Source organism: Manacus candei, unplaced genomic scaffold (assembly GCF_025592945.1).
Source record: "Manacus candei isolate 608988 ecotype Guabito, Panama unplaced genomic scaffold, ASM2559294v1 h1tg000027l, whole genome shotgun sequence".
NCBI classification, from domain to species: domain Eukaryota; kingdom Metazoa; phylum Chordata; class Aves; order Passeriformes; family Pipridae; genus Manacus; species Manacus candei.
Genome location: NW_026138075.1, coordinates 2,365,962 through 2,383,746, shown reverse-complemented (window position 1 = coordinate 2,383,746; position 17,785 = coordinate 2,365,962). Strand labels below are relative to the sequence as shown.

General features: G+C 40.2%; 1 protein-coding gene across 4 annotated transcripts in view; it reads left to right on the top strand.

Annotated features, from left to right (window-relative positions):
* The first annotated feature begins 4,533 nt into the window (after positions 1-4,533).
* GRAMD2B (GRAM domain containing 2B) overlaps positions 4,534-17,785 on the top strand; it is a 43,081-nt gene continuing 29,829 nt past the window's right edge. For 2 of the 4 annotated variants that reach the window (XM_051789430.1, XM_051789429.1), the window contains exon 1: positions 4,534-4,758. In XM_051789430.1, the coding sequence (XP_051645390.1) occupies positions 4,634-4,758 (125 nt within the window). In that variant the 5' untranslated portion in view covers positions 4,534-4,633. Of the gene's footprint in view, positions 4,759-15,445; positions 15,835-15,886; positions 17,374-17,785 lie in introns of those variants that run through there. The other 2 variants (XM_051789433.1, XM_051789432.1) reach the window with 2 other exon arrangements.

The following is a 17,785-nucleotide window of genomic DNA, read 5'->3' as shown; positions in this document are numbered from 1 at the left end:
CAGTATCGTAGCATCCAGATCCCATAGCATCCCACATAACACAGTACTTGTTTAAGTTTAAGCAGAAATAGGCACAACCGACATACAAACTAAGTGTATCTCACTGCTGCAAATTAAGTATAGGGTAGAACAGATCAAATCCCAGTTCAAAAGGAAAACCAAGAAATCTAAGATTAGAAAAAGGAATATCAAACACTAGCCATAAAACCTATCTTAAAATGTCCAAACCGATTTTCCTTCTGGAATTATCTGTGGAAAGGTGCACTTTTCAAATGTACAGTTTGGAGGAAAAATACTAATTTTTGCGCAGACTTGTGCAGTGAAAAGGAAAACAAGAACTGAAGGCAATCCCAACCATGAAAGACAATGTCACTTCTGAATCAGGGCAGCTGCTTCCGTACATATGACAGAAAACAAAAATTATGCATGCTAAACCCATAAAGCAAGAATTCAGTTCTTCAGGCCACTAGTTAAATGTTGCTCCCTCTATCCTCCACCTGGTAACTGTAGGGATCATAACGGAATAATGCACACTCTTATTCCAATTTACAGGGCTGTAAATTCTGAGACTCAGAGCAAACTGATAAAATGCCCACTCATCAATTCCCCTGCCCTTTATAAAAAAATCTATAACGTTTTGTAGCTGCACTCCAGCCAAGATGTAAACTCTTATATGATTCTACATAATAGCATTCGCTACCATCCCAAATCAATAGTATGACATTCTGCCACAAGTACAGCAGTTGGTTTATTGTTGATTTGATTCATTCTTGGATGATAATAAAACAGAATGTTTTGTTCAGAATATATTTCCCAACATCCCTTTACATATTTTGTTAACAACATCTCCCTTTATCATCACATCAACTTGAGAGCTTTATGTAGTTTCTTAGCAGTTACCTATCACATGGCACAAAGGCTTTTCTAGCATAAATGAAACCTCTTTCTTTGAATACCCAGATTTCATCACTTTTTGCTTCCTATCCAATAACATGAGGACATTTTAGTAAAGGCATAAGGACCTAAAATGAGTGCAACACAACTGGCATTAGTAATATATTTCCCAGTATCACTGTCCTCAGAAGAAATACTCCAGGGATCAAGAAAGCAATAATGATCTACCATTTCTTTTCCTGGAATAATTAACTTTATTGTAAATTAAAAAAAATAAATCACAGTAGTCACGAGCATTAAAAAAATAAAATATATTTGTACATTTTTCAGGACAAATTCTAACCTTTTAGTGATGACTGCTGCAGACTGAGAATAAAACTGTATGAGGTTCAAGGACACCAACCACATTTTTTTCCCTTCTGCCTGCCTATCAGAAACGATTGCAAAGTGCTAGACTCCACAAGATCTAGTCTAGCTGGTAAGCGATATCAGAGTGTCAGTGACAAAGGTCAGAATTAAAGGGCATAGTTTGATAATTGAGAAAAATAAGGACACACTGGGCCAAATACACATATGGATTTGAAAAATAAAGTAAAGAGGGAAAGCTGTTCTCATTTTATGAGACAGCAAGAGACCAAGTAAAAAAAGTATTCAAGGTTACAAGCCACTCAGCTACCAATTTCTTCAGAAGATGAAGAACAATTCTCTGGGGAGAAGTCCGTGTACAGCAGATAGCCACACCATCAGGAGTATCAACTTCTTCCCACACCTGATCCACCACATCAGAAAGAGAAAAGATACTAGTATCTGTCTAAGAGGTCTGAAGCAAGCAGATAAGAAAATAAGGTACTGTATCTGCCCCACACCTCTATATGTGACATTTCTCTAGCTATCTAAACCTACCCCCCCAAAAAAATTATGGACACCAGGAATCAGAAAGACAGACAGTGATTGACTGCTTTAAAAATCTGCCTAGTGATTATAAACTACAAGATTTGCATATCCTTGCATCCAAATATGGCAATCCCGAAATTGATCATACAGTTTAGACGCTCTTGAAATTAAAATGGCATGAATTCAAGTCTTATCTTTTATACAGGCATTATTAGATCAGCCTTTTCGGGCTCCTAATGGCAAATAAATACCTACTATTTTCCAGCCCTAAAACATCTCCAAAACATCTCAAGATCACAGTTCTGCAGAGAGACTAGAAATCAATAGCAAACTCAGTTCGTATGAGCCTGATAAGAAGGAGAGGAAATCTCCATCTCTTGGGCATATAATGACAGCACTATCACCACTATACTTCTCTGCTCCCACCAGAAATGCAGCTTAAAGGCCTGCTCCTCTTCTTTCCATTAATCGAGGCAGTAACTGTTGCAACATTCAAGAAAGGTAAGATCTCTTAATAAGCAGCAGCAGTAAGAGTCTCAGGGCACAGTCACCCAAGCCTGTTTTGCTGTACATGACCTTACATAACACCAAGTCCCACTGCAGTAAAGTTCATACGGTGGACTTGGCAGTGCTAGGTTTACAGTTAGACTTGATTTTAAACATCTTTTTGATCCTAAATGACACTATGATTCTATGTAGTCAGGCCTGAGCTAAACTTAGACTGGCTCAATAATACCAGCTGTGTAGACACAAAAGCATTGAACTCCCTAGCCTAGCACCTGACCTGGTTAGTACTGCACTACCGTGGGCAAACCTAGAAGCCATTCAGTACAGACATGTGCAAGCAGTGACATAATTCCAGGCTGGAAAATATAGACTTACCCTGCTGGTAGCATAGGACAGAAAATAGTTGCTCAGAGGCAGACACAGTACTCTGTGAGAGAATGTGACTATTTTGTAAACTACAGCAAAGATGCATAACATTGAAGAAAGGAACCATGTCATAATTGTTCCTTGCTAAAATGTTCCTGAAATTATCCATTTGGGGAAAAAAAACAATTACCTTCTCTCTGTACTTGTTCTTTAACATACAGAGTGAACACAGTTGCCATTCTGACTTTTAATGAAGGGTTTGCATTACATTTTACTGTACAAAGACTGTTTTCAAAGATAAATACTTCATATTAATAATTTACAAGCTCAGTATGTCACTTAAGTTTTCTAATCAGTTTTAAGAATCTATGTTTCTTTGAGAAGAATAAAGAGTTCCTATCCTAAGTGAGTAGATGTGAAATAAACAACAGTCAAGGCCAATTCTCCTTGTGACCAGAGAAGGTAAAAGCTTTTCTTTACAATATTTGTTGAAGGTTATAGCACTTGTTTTATGGAGGAGGAATAAAGTACAGAGACTTTGCCTACCTGGCCAGCCTTGTGTCTGGCCTATGATCATGTAGTATGAAATGCAGACTAACAAAAAGGCCTAAGTAGCAGGAAACCAAAGATGTACAGAGTAGCTACTCAAGGAGGCATTAAGTCAGATTCCAAGTAGCTTAAATACAGCTTCTTAAGAACAAGTTTTGAAGGGAATACCCAAGATGATGAAGAGCATGTATTTCATTTCTTTTCTGCCTTTTCTCTCTCAAGACTTCTCACATTTATTTGGAATTTTCACTTCCAAGGAAACAGCTGTTTCATCTTTACTTTTGCTTCTTAGCTATTATGCTAATCCTATATTTCAATAGTTACTGTTTCACACATTTATAGATTTCATTACAGTATAATACTGACCACAAAACAAATTTTCTATTTAAAAAGACCAAGTATTTAGTTATGCAAAGAAACCAGAGACAAAAAAAAAACAAACAAAACACCAAAAAAACGCATCATAGTATAACTAGATGTCTCTGAGTTTACAAATAAAACCTGTGAACAGTCCAAACACAGTCCAAATGCATTTGTATTGTTTCACAACCTGTTTATAGATGCTAAGAATAGAAAGAGAGCACTACACTCAACATCTTTGTTCGGTCTCATAGAGAAACCCTCATTACTGTGCAGGTCCTAAATGAAGTCTAACAGAACTTCTGGATGCCTCGAGTGTGAGGATTTGCAATCTAAAGAAACATCGCTGATCATTTCCTTGACCAACCTAATCATTATAGTAATCTTCAACAAACAGAAAACTGTGTTAGTAGTTAATGTTTGCCAATTCCTATGGAAAAACTGGTTAGGCAAACTGGTTTTGTCCTACTGGCTTTTGGTGCATTGAGAATTAATACTATCTATTTTTAAACTGATCTGCAATGATTTGACTTTATAGCAGGTACATGCACACATGTGCACAAATTTATCACCAGAGAAGTGCAATATAATAATCTGACATGTCAAGACGGGTGGACGTAGTCATGTCTGAAATATACACGTATGTTATTCAAACTTGGGTACTTAGAGACAGATAGATAATTCACAAAGTAGAATTTATAACAGACCACATTACATTTTTTGGTAAAATGTCAGCAAAACATCATTTGAAATAAGAGTTTTTGTTTTACATTCCTTCTTAATTCATCGAAACAAGATATTGCTATTAATAATGACATTTCAAAGACACAGTGAACTTAGATTTAGATGATTTCTGCTTTCAAGTGAACCTATGAAGTGCTGCGGATAGAAAAGTAAACTCCCTTATGACGTCGCATCAATATGTTACTCATTAACTGATTTTTAAATCTGGCGTGAGCTGGACTCACACCAAGACAGCACTTCCTACAGCAGTGAAAGGCTGTAAGTTTCAAGAATCACCGTAGAACTGAATTTACCTAAGCCTGCAGTTAACTCCATTAAAATGTCGAGAAAAGGAAACTCTTCAGAGGACTCCGTTTTTCATTCTGAAAGTTGGAACAGCTTCCGAAACTCAAGTATTGACACCCCAGTCAGTCCTACAGAGAGTGTTGGATCAGTATTTATAAGGTAAATACCAGTATGTCTGGGGTTTCTGTATGTACTTGATGACAGGGGGAACAGGGCAGCAACAGAGAGGGCATTGGGACAAATACAGCAATGACGATATCCAGATGACAAAGCTTAATATGAGAAGGTAATGCATGCAGAGATGATAATTCATATTAGTGATTGCACTGGGAAGGGGAGCACTACTGTAAAGGAGAAATTTGTAATCATGGACAGAAGGGTGTTGTTCTTTCCTTCATTACCTATGACACTGAAATTGGGCTTTGAATTTGTATAACACTATACACAAATAAACTCAAACCTTTAAGTGACCTCTATCAGGTCATCCAGATATCTATGATATCTGAATGGATCTCTGCACATAACAAATGTAAGCTTTGTTATATCAGGCAGCTTAACAAAACATTTTCATGTGTGTTTTGGCCTATACGAACTTCACAATGTTTAATAAATTATGTTTCGAGAGAAAAGGTACCTTAACCACAAGGAACATTCATGGAAGTTGAACACTTGGATGCATGAATACTGCTAAAGTATTTGCTGATAGAAAAATAGTAAAAAAAGTTTTAAGGGGAAATTTTTTTCCTTACTTCGGAAGAGTGGGCTTTTTGGATAGCAGACCACCACTGAGGTGGAATTTCATTGCAATGAAGAGTTCTGGATAAATCATGCACACTTCAAACAGCACAGAAAAATGAGAGAAGGCAATGTCGGAGAGCTTCTGGCACTTTCAACTTATCTTTCCCCATCTACTGCAGGAGCAAGACAAGTAAACATCCATAGTATTTAGGTCAGCCCATCATGAATAAAATAGCTTTAAAAGCTATTCAAAGATATCTTTAGACATTTATTGGTTCTTAACCCACTTGAAAATTCTTTACCAAGCCCTTGTCCTTAATATCTGCTCAGTGCAACAACCATCAAGAGTGATTTGAAACGGTCACCTCCACATAGTATTTGTGTGGTTGAGTTACATTTCTTTGTGGCTGTGCACAAATATTTTATATGGAGTAACAATACATATCAGTAATTGGGTCACTACTATAAATAAGTCTGTTGGTCTCATTTTTTCTCTTTTTTTTTAATCTGCATACCGTCCTTTCTTCCAACTCAAATGTCAGAGAGATAATGTCCATGAGTTTGGACAGATAATACAGAAACAGAAATTTTAAGTTTTAATTAGAACTTTCAGAGACTCTTATCTAGAATTAATCACTTAGAGTTTGTTTTTCAAACAAAAAATCCACATCTGTTTCTGTATACCTCTTGATCTCATTTTCCAATCACACATGGCACATAAGTACATACAGTGGCATAAGGAGGGTGCAACACAAGAAGGTGACATTTAATCACTTCTAATTTGGGAAATACAAAGTTTGTCCTCTTTTCTCTGTCCTGTCCAGAACACTGGGCAGACAGACTTACCTGCTTTTTTATTTACCACTAGATAACAGTACACAAAAAGCTGCCATATACGCTCGACAGCAACATGATTGGGCCTTACAAAGAACAGAGTCCTTTACCTCAGATTTCTCAATAATCAACCTGCCTGCCAAATGTATTGAGTGGTAGGGGCAGGCCTTCTAGAAATACAGTTTACTCAGTTGCTGTTTTAGTAAGGATAATATGACCATAAGGCCCTGATGTGAAATGATACCTCTATCAATAGCAAAGACGGAATACCAGGCTGTGAATACTAGTCAATTTAATAAGAAGAATACATGATAGCACACAATGAGCTAGTAGCTGGACTGAGCTCTCATCAAACTTGCTTTTCATGTGTTTGTCACAGTCATGATACATTTATGCAAAAATGAGCTACACAAAAAATCAGGTAAAATGCTTTCAGGAAAAATAAATGCAGACTCTGCATTCAGACTCTATTTTCAATACAGTCCCATTTTTCATACGTATGAAGATGCACCCACAGAGAAAATTTACTATATTAATGATTGTTCTTGTTCATCCTAATTATTCATGCCTGAGGACAAAAACTGACTATATGCCTAAGTTTTTATATACCTCTGTTTTCGTCTCACTATAATTGGCACCATGTGGAAGAGCAGGAATTTGCCAGAATCCAGGGGGTTATTAACATTTCATAAAGGGGAGCCTACAGTTTATTACCATGGCAGTATGTTATTCCTGACATAGAGCAGAGCTGATTTCAGAAGCAAATTAAGTCTCTGGAGCTATAGCTGAGATGTCAGCTTTATATGCATTATAGATGGGAAATTTGTATTGATAAAAGTATTCACCACATGTGTATGCAGCATTTTATCAGCACGAATGTATAGAGTTGTTTGGAAATTAGAAAAAAAAAACATTTTCCACAGTCCAGATCAAAATACATGCTAAAACAATAAGGATCTCAACCTCTCATTTGGAGCCCATCCCTATAATCTGAGTCAATACTCTGTACCCAGATCTCCTAAACTTTAGAAAAATCTCAAGCCTTTTGGTTTTTACCAATCTTGAGAGTGACTCTGCAAAAAAAAACCCCAAAACATATTAAACACAAGAAAATGTGTTTTTTCAGCAATTTAGATCAGGACTACTAATCACTAGGTCTGTGAATGTCATACTGCTATGTATGTTTACATCAATCCTAGCAGTAATCTCATTGCAGGTTGGACATTAAATGTTTGAGGGAAAAAAAAGAAAAAAGAGAGAAGATTTTGTATTTGTCAGTAACATTGATATTAGGCAAAGATTATAAACAATTTTTTTAAAATACAGAAAAATGTACAGCATTGAGAGATTTGTTTTCTAAATGTAAACTCATGGCAATGGGAGTCAAAAAGTCCCTTGACTCTAATCCTGGCTTGGCAGCTCATTTGATGCATTACAACACATAAATAAATTAAACACAAACACCATGTTTTGCATCTGTGATCTGGCATTAATATTTACCTATCTTTTGCATACAGTAGAATAACAGAAAAACCGTGTAACAACTAGTCACATAAACTTTAAAGATGGTTTTGTAACAGATGGTTTTTTGGTTGGACATAAGAAATTATCCCCACATTAGGTTTTCTCTCTGAAAATTTTTTGGTAGAAAAATAAACTTTTTAAAAGTAAATTCTGCATTGAAATTATACCCCTCAGAATCTTCCAACGTACTGCTGTAAAGCTGAGGCTTAGTTCAGAATAATTCAAGCAGTCATGTTAAAAAGACAGACATATACTTACCACCTTCTAAAAGGTGTGTTGCCTTTATAGCTCAATTATGAGCACCTGGAACATTGGCAACCACTTTAATGTTCAGTGGCTTGCATCTGGGATTTGGCATTCACACTTTGTGGCCTGAATATGAAGACATATTTACATTTGGGGTTTTTTTTTCTTCCTCCAGAGTAATACAGCTCTTAGTTCTAAATGAGATAGAATAGTATATCAGCTCAGTCAAACAGCTTATTATTCACAACCCCATCTGATGTTAACAACTGTGAGAAAACTGATAGAATGACCCACTCTTTCCCATTATCTTGTGTTCCTCACTTTAACCTTCCTCTTCTAAGGGTGAGAAAAAAATTTTCCTAAGCTTCTGGAATGTCTGGGTACTATATTTTCTTACGGAAGATTCAATTTATTCTCAAATAAGCTAATTTTCATTTTCTTACAAACTTAACATACCATACTGCTACTCTTCAGAGACTACTAGATGACCAAAGGTTTCTCTCAACAAAATGATCACTATATTTAGACATATCATGAATGTTTGCTTGCATGCATGCATATCTGGTTCCAAAAAGGATCCACTGCATTCCTCTGTGACACACAGATTCAATAGTTATACACATGCATGTACCTTATTCATTTGATGCACATAATCTGTTTGATGTCCTAAACATACAGCTGTACCTGGATTGAAATTTTTGTCCCAGGTATCTGTATACAGAGATGTCATACTTGGATGTCACCCAGCATTTCCTTGGACATTTATAATTAGAGGATGACAAATCAAGCTAATCTGATCCACCAGAGTAGAACAAGTAATATTTGCATTTATTTTTTCCAGCATAGCTAGACAATATATTAAATGATAACATATTTCTTTTATTATAAAGGGATATATATATATATATTTGTATTATAAATCCAGAAAAATGCATTTTGCTGCCATGGGATTTGATCCTATCCTTTTAAATTACAAGATCTAGGCATTACAGTATTCTAACGTGCTAGTATTGCCACTCATGAGGCATCCGGGGCAATATATTGCACGAAAAACATGCCTTAACTTTTTTTCCTTGTGAACTAAGAGGAGACACTCTGTGTGCCAACTGTCTGAGTGCCTTCTCACAGGTAGCAGTACTGAACTATTACATGTCACAAGGTTGCTTTTGTCACAATATAAAAAACTTGTCGGGAACAATTTGGAGAGAGATGAATGTTACTTTATTTCAACATTGTGTTTTTCCATTCAGCCTCCTTCCCATACTGTTCTTTTGGTCAGTATAGCCCAGCAAGACACAGCGGTAAGACTGACAGTATGCAGTGTGTCCTCCGTGACCATAAACGGGTCCTTGTGAAGGTCATTGGTATAAATACGGCTGTAAATGTGTTAATGGAGCACAAGGACAATGTGTTACACATTCACTATGAGGCGGGCTGACACCACATTACTAGTAAGCCAGAAGTTTTGTGAGACGGTTTGTCTCTTTTTTCCTGCTGGGTGTTACAGTCCATGATTCTGGCATAGTCTAGTTCATCCAACTGCGTCAGTATGGAGCCACAACAAACAGCCTCGGTATGCCTCAACATTTGTGATGAGAAATACTCTACCTTTCAGCCCAGCTTACTCCATTTGCCCTATATACTTCCCTGTCCAAAGCAGAGTTCAATCAATACAGTAATCCAGGCTACCTTAAACAAAAAAACAGGAATGGACAGGCAGATAAGACTTCCAGTAAACTGCTCAGAAGAAAACAGTGACCTGATATGGGTCTCTATAAAGCAATCGCACACTTTTAGAAACAAATTACTAAACTCTTAACCCAGGCAAGGAGTGAGAGTCAACTGGTCAAAACTGCTTTTCATTTCTTACAAAATTGCACCACTCTCTGTGTTCTGGCCCTAGTTATTTTCCACGGGCTATTTTAGGCACTGGCTTATTCCATCTATTTTGAGAATACTTCAAGTGTGCTGAGTGACTTGAACACTGTTTTTGAATACTCCTGCTTGAGTGCTTGAGTGCATCAATACCCGATTAGATCAGGTATTGCCTTGTCTAGCTGGGTCTTGTAACCTCCAAAGACAGAGTCCATAGCCTCTTGGGGCAACCTCTTCTAGTGCTGCACCACCCTTCAAGTGCAGCTATTTTGTCTTTTCTACTGTGCATCTCCCAAGCTGTAAGCCTGGTTTCACTCTGACTTGTGTTTGACTTGTATATATTCTAGAAATCAGATTTTTTTTTCACTGTTTCAACACCTTTCCAATTGTCTATTAGTTTGTGTCTCATACTATCACAGCTCCTATTTCTATAGCATAGAAATAAGATAAGACTGCTTTCCTATCACATTTCAACTGGGAGGACTCACTTAGCAGGTCTTTCAACACTTAATGGCTTCCAAGAATTTCTGTAGCTTTCACAGAATCCTACCAATGCAGAATATCATATAAAAAACTGAAGACAAGACATACATAACGACTTATGAGCCAAAAGTACCTGCATTCAGGTACTATTAAGGTTGTATCTCTTAATACATTTTTGCACCTGCAATGAGATACAGAAAAATTCGCTACAGAGGAGAAATGTGCTCGAAGTATACAGAATGCCTGCAATCACTGTACTCATTTTCTGCTTTGTTTCCTTCCAAGTAAGTTTCCTCACACTCAGGCACGCTGATACTTGTCATATAAACTGAGAAATACTGTGTGAATAGCCTTGACTGTACTGAAATAAACCTTGTTGATTAAGACAATCTCTAACCCTCTTTATTTCCAGCTAGATTGCCTTTTTTATTGTTCAACAGCAATATCCTATCCAAGAATCTCTAGGCCTGGGTAGCAGTTCTACTGCTTTTTATACAGACCTTTCCAGTGTGCCCCATTAGGCTCTTTTATTCTTTCTTCATATTATTCAAGATAGGATTCAAAATTATTCTGATAAATTGAAGAAACAGACTGGAAAAAAAAAACAGAGCAAAATACACAAAGGATACGTAGACAGTCATACTTAGTCAAATCTAGAAAATTGATGTTAATATACTAGAGGAGAATAACATCTCAGCTGTCCTTTATGAAACTTCACTGGGTCACAGTGTTTGAACACTAAACCTTAGCCAGCCTCACCCTGTTGTGAAACACATAAACATTTTACTACGAAATATGACCAATGGTACTGTGTATACAATAGATGAGTAATCTCTTAATCTCTCTATGCAGCCTTTGTAAGGCTACTGGTGTCCAGCCTGGGGCAAGGCACTTCAGAAAAGATCTGAACCTGTCAGACACAGTTCATAGGAAAACAATTTGTACGTTTTACCTGAGACTAAAGATAAGATGAAAATGAAGGCAAACTGGAGACAGTTTTTCACTGTTCTTCATATTGAATAAATTAAGAAGTAATGGTTTTAAATTTCAGCAACAAGGATTCAGGACCACGTTAGGGTTTGAGGATGTCTCCCAGATGATAGCAAATATTGGAATCGATTGCCTGGACGCATTGTTGACTTTTAAGAACAACTTAGATAAGAGTCTTGTCAGGAGTAACACAAGAATAGCAGGCCTTACTTTGGGATAGGGAATGAACTCGATGACTCTGTGAGTCTCTCCCCATTCTGCTTTTCTGTGATTTAATATGTATCTGAAATCTTCTATAGTGACATTGTTTCACCTCTAATTTTTCATCCTTTGCTATATTACACATAATGTTGAAGGTCCCAACTACTGAAAACACCCAACCTTCTCTGAGATTTTATGTACTCTTCAGAGCAGGACCATGTCAGTTTTTGCCTATATGGCATCACTAGTACTGCAAGTACTAAACAGGAATCAGTAATTTTAGAGTACACTGCTTTCTCTTCCTCTCCCCAGTCTGCATTTCATCAACTAAAGAAAAACCTAGCCCACATTTTCGCACAACAATGGGTATCTGTTAGTGACAGGTTGGTCTTCAAATACTTGCTTTACCATATCTATATAAATGAACAATTATCACAGTAAAAGCTTCTCTGCACTTTTTGTGTGTGTTTGTAAGACTTGATCAAAATAAAAGCACACAGTTTTCAAGTATATTCCACCAACATGAGCAGCTGCAGATTTGATTGTTTCATATAGAGCACTCCTCACTGCATATTACTGGGAATCCTGGCATTCAGAACTTTTATCACTCAGGAGTGTGTCCTCTTACTCTGGAGTTGCTGTGTCACGTACAGTTTGACAGAGCTTGGCCACAGTTTCTTTTTCAAATCCTCCAAAAAAATCACAAGCTATGGTCATTGCTCATTACTTCCACTGTCATTATCAAATGATAGCAAACTGCTCTAAGGAGGCATGTATTGGCAATTTGCCAGAACAAACTCTCTGACAAGAATTAAGGTATCATGATATGGAAAAAAGTATTAAGCCAGGATTATTTTTTTACGGTTTAGGCTCCAGGTATCAATTTATTTGAGACTAAGTTTCTTCTACACTAAATAACTTGACTGATTTATTTAAATCAGAGAGCTCTGCACATCTTGAGAATGGAACCAGACAAAACCAAAACAGAGACTGAGCTCCAGGGGATCAAGCAACTCCTTTTCAGTTCTTGCACCACTGAGGCAGAGATAGGAACCTCTGGAGATGAGTGAATAAAACAGCATTTATCTCCTGTAGCTAAATCTGCCAGACTGAAAATCTAAGCATTCAAAAGACAGCAGATTTTATTTATTCAAATATCTAAAAGTCAGATTCTCACTTACAGAAACCACCACTGTTCTGCTGAAGTGCATATCCTCCTTACACAGGAGTCATTCAACCACAAGTCTGCCTCATAATTAGGACTAAATTAGCAGCAGATACATTTTTAGTGCAGTGAGAAGCCTCCAAAAACAAGATGAGGGGTAGGCAGTCACTTTTCCTGCTGATTCTAATTATCCTGTGCATGCCTAGTACACCCTTATATGAGAAAAATCTGAGGGGAACACAAAACCTCACACAGGTTGCTGCACTGCAGAAAAGGGTTCTGAGCCTGAACAGACAAGGGATTCCAACCCTGCCTTGCCTAATACTTTCAGTTCCAATTCTACTCACAGTCCAGACAGCTAAAATGGCTCCTATTCTGTTATCTTTAGATAAATGAGATGCTGGTATACAGCCACAGGTTGTGTCTGGCATAAAAGAGTGGGAGAGGCTCTGTAAAGCAGTGCCAAGTTCGCTCAGGTGCTCCACAGGGAAGCATAATGAAGCAATCAATGTTTCACAGGTGCAGGACCTAACAAGTCTGAATAATCCTTCTTGTAAATTACAGCTCATTTTTTTCCACATATGCCTTGACTTTTATGTTAAACAATACATAAACATTAGCTAATGGTGTTTCCCAGAAATACAGCCATTTTAAATGTCTTCCTTTCTATCCAGCTTGGTTTACAGTCTTCGCATTTTCTTGAACTGGAGCTAATTAAACCGACACAGCCTAGATAAGATCATACAGCAATCTCACATTTGCTGTGTGCCCAAGAAACTATGGCAGTCCTGAACATCTTCACCATTAACACCTCTTTCTTTTCACTGATTTCCTGAATGTATTGCAATACCTAAAATTCATTTCTTGCACCTCCAAAAGACTAAGTATTCAAGTAATCCTAACAATGCCACTCCAGAGGTGATTAATTTGCTTCTTACATTTTTTAATCTGAAATGTATGTTAGTATCTATCTCCTACACAGATATTCACTAACAGAAGCCATTATCGTGTACATATTCTCCCGTTACCTCATGTGAACAGTTGGCTGTTAGGAAGAAACCAATATATTCTACTATTAATTCTATTAACATATTCTAACACATTAAAACATGAAAATAGACCTTTTTATAGAGCTGTTACCGTGAACTTTCATTCCCAAGATTGGCACTCTTTAGACTGTATCCTTACAACTCCATCTTAACTTTATGAAAATATTAGTTCACCAAACTAAAACCTGACTTGGGTATTAAGCAGGCAGTGAAAACATTTTTCATATGCATGTTCACAGTTTGTGCCTGCCATGCAAGACAACTTGTGCCAAATGCTTCCTTAAATTTAACCTTCCTGAGGGCACAAACTTGCCCCACACCTCCACCAGCACAAGCCAAGGGAAGGCCGGGGTAGGTCATACTTGATCTTTTTTGCACAATATTAGGTCATTTTTTCAGAGTTACTAGAAATGAGACAAGGAAGGCTAAGACTCATCTAGAATTAAATCTGTCCAAAGATGTCAAGGACAACAAGAAGGGTGTCTACAAATACACCAATAACAAAAGGAAAACTAAGGATAATATGGGCCTGTTAATGAAAAAGGGACCCTGGTAACAGAGGATGCAAAGAAGGCAGAGCTCCTGTGCACCTTCTTTGCACTGGTCTTCACTGGCAAGACCAGCCATCGGGGATCTCTGAGTGGACCTGGGTAAAAGAATGCTGGAAGGAAGACTTTCCCTTGGTCAAGGAGGAACTACTTAGAGAACACCTAGGGAAATTTGACATCCACAAGTCCACAGACTTGTGACAGGATACATCCATGAGTGCTGAAAGAGCTGGCAGACAATATAACTAGACTGCTAACCATCATCATCTTTGAAAGGCCACGGAGATCAGGAAAGGTGCCTAAGGACTGGAAGAATGCAAATGTCACCACAGTGTTCAAACAGAACAAGAAGGAGGACCCAGGGAACCACTGGCCAGTCAGCCTCACCTCAGTCCTGGAAAGGTGGTTGGACATCACATCCTGGAGGCCATGTGTACTTACATGGATGACAAGACGGTGATCAGGAGTAGTCAGCATGTATTCACTGAAGGGAAATCATCCTTAACCAACTTAGTTGCCTTCTACAATGAAACAACTACCTGGATGGATGAGAGGAGAGTAGTGGATAGTGCCTACCTCAACTTCAGCAAAGCTTTCAACACTGTCCCTCACAACATCTTCATAGACAAGCTGAGTGGTGCCAACCAATAGGACAAGAGGCAACGGACAGAAACTGATGCACAGGAAGTTCCACCCAACTATGAGGAAGAACTTCTTTACTGTAGGGGTGACCACACACTAGAAAGGATTGCCTAGGGAGGCTGTGGAGTCTCCCTGGAAAAATACAAGAATCGTCTGGACACAATCCAGTGCTGTGTGCTCTAGGATAACCCTACTTAAGCACGGAGGTTGGGCCAGATGACCCACTGTGGTCCCTTCCAACTTGATCTATTCTGTGATTGTGATTTTCTGGGCAGACGAACCAGCCTGGGGTGCTGCTCATGACAAAGGAACCAAAACCACTTGAAGCTGCCACAAATGGAAATATCAGCTAGTCACCTCAGAAGTTCACGTTAGTACAAGCTGTCCAGAGGCCAGCATCGATATTCGGGCTACTGCCTGCTTCCAGGAGTCACCGGGGAAATACGCTGACAGAAACCGGGGCCCCGCTCATTGCCGCCTTCTCCCCCGGGACCGCGCCTGTGTGAAAGCGCCTATCTCCAGTCCCCCCGTATAAAACATTAAGGACGGCTTTTGTTGGAGCGGCGGGAGGCGGCGTCTCACGCGACACAGCATCCCGACTGAATAATTTAAGGCTCGTAAAGGATAGGCTGCGAGGGGAGCGTGGGGCGGCAGCGCTCCCTGAGCTCTCGGCCGCGGCCCGGGCCGGCACACAGCCCCCGGCCGGCTGGATCGACCGGTTTTTGGCTGCTCGGGCTCCGGCCCCAGCCGGCCGAGCGCGGGGGCGGGGCGACGAGGGCGGAGCGGAGCGGGGAGGCCGGTCCCGCCGCCGGCGGAGTGCTGTGGGGCGACAGGGCGCTGCCGTGCCGATGGTGCTCATGACTGAGCCGCGGTGCGATGCGGAGGAGCCGAGGGCTGTGCGGGCCGCCGGCAGGCGGGAGAGCAGGGGCGGTCCGCGGCTGTGAGTACTGCCCGCGCCGGGACGGGGGGGACCCACCGGGGCGCGGCTCCGCCCGGGGGGAGCGGCGGCGGCGGCCCCCGGGATCGCTCGGCGGAACCGCGGCCCGGGGGCGGCGGGCGAGCCCTCGGCGCGGTGGCGCCGCGCTCTGGGGGGCGCGGGCCTCGAAGTGCCCCGGGAAGAGTCGCCAGAGGGGCTCCGCGGCCAGGCTTAAATGGAGCGCGAACACCCCCGCTCAGCCAAGGTCCGCACCCCAGCACAGCGTTGAACTCCGAAGTTACACTTTAGGAGCAACGCATATAAATACTGCTTCTGGTGATTTCACGCAGCAGCCTGGGAATCTTTCTGAAGTGCAGCAGCTGTGTTTTATCGCTTACGGCAATGTGCATAGGCTCCAGTGGGAAGCTGTGATCCTCTCCTCTGGGTGCCAAGAAAACCCAGAGCTTTTCCGGAAGTTCACAAAGTCTGATACAGGCACGAGGCAGTAAAATGGGAGTTCAGTGTGACTTCTGTCCCGCACAGAGATGGGACAAGGCAAGGCGGTGGTCGGTCACCTGCCTTGGCATGGTTCCCCACCATGGTCCTTGCCCGTTGTGGCAATACCCATACTGAAACTTCTGCTTTTTAACCTAGGAGGTACTGTAAAAATTGAGCAGGTGTACATATCGAAAGTACTTAATGTTCTCCATGAGGAAGATGAGGCCTTACTGGGTGGCAGAGGCTGTCGGCCTGGTGGAATGTAGGGAAGTCAGAGGGCTTCCCATGGGCCGGAGGACTCTCTGCACTCCCCCAGGGCTGCTGACCTTCCCAGCCTCTGATGGTGACTGGGGGCATAGAGGGTTAAAGGTTCATCTCCTGCATTGGTCTTTGGCTTCCTGTGGAGATCTCGGTTGTTTAGTTTCTTGTATGCCATGGCAATGACCATCACGTGAAAATGTTACTGGAGTCAAACAGCTGTCTGTTTCCATACCAGCCTCCCAATTCACATGGGTCTTGGCAGTCCCAAGGATAGTGTTTGAGAAGTTAAGCATCTGCAAAACAAGAATCTAAAAACTGTGGGGCTTTCTCCTCAAAAGAAATTTAAAAAGTTAACTTTCTCCTAATCTGAGATGATTCCTCTTCCCAAAGAACTATTTTTCAGAAAAATTTAATCTTAGCCTCCAGAAAAAAGGCGAACAAGTTACCAGCAGCTAGCTCTTTCTCTGGAAAGAAACACTGAGAAAGTCTGTGGGGTTTGGAGGTTTTTTTGGTTTGTTTTTTTTTTTTTCCTCAGCTGTTCTATCCCTGATCTCTAAGCAGGTGTATTCCCAAAGTATGTATCAGAGTGAAATCTGTTGCCAGAAATAACTTGCTTGTTAGAGAGCACTGGGAATCAAAGTGTCTTCTAAGTGTCCTTTATCCTGAATGGTGTAATCACATCAGTGACTTCACATTACAAGTGAGGCATAATTCCCAGACCTTCTCTAGAGCCTTCTGACTTCAAGACTTGGATCCTGACCCCCTACGCAGAATTATGCCAATGAACCTAATCAAGTTCTTCAGGTATGCAAGATCTGTATCTGAGTTTTCTTTTGAGAACAGAACTAGGAGCCCAAGACAGGGCATAGAAAGCTTGATCTCAGAGACAGTGCATGTACACCAGCTGACAAACTGACTGTCTGTTTTGACCCCTGAAGTTTAATCTTTCAGTCCAGAATCAGCTACAGTTTTAGAAGCAAGGTCAGTCTTAACCAGTGTGATAAATGGAGAAGTCTCACTTGCTATGACACTATGACATTTTTTTAGCTGTCAATTCTTGCTGTTCAGTAGGTGTGATGCAGAGGAAAGCTGGGAGGTCTGTTACGCTGTAGGCTGCAATCTTCAGCAATACTAGTCTGGCCATCAGGAGGCTGAAAAGACCAGGGGTAGGCAAAAAAACTTGAAATGCTTTGTCTTAGACTAGAAAACTGTTGAA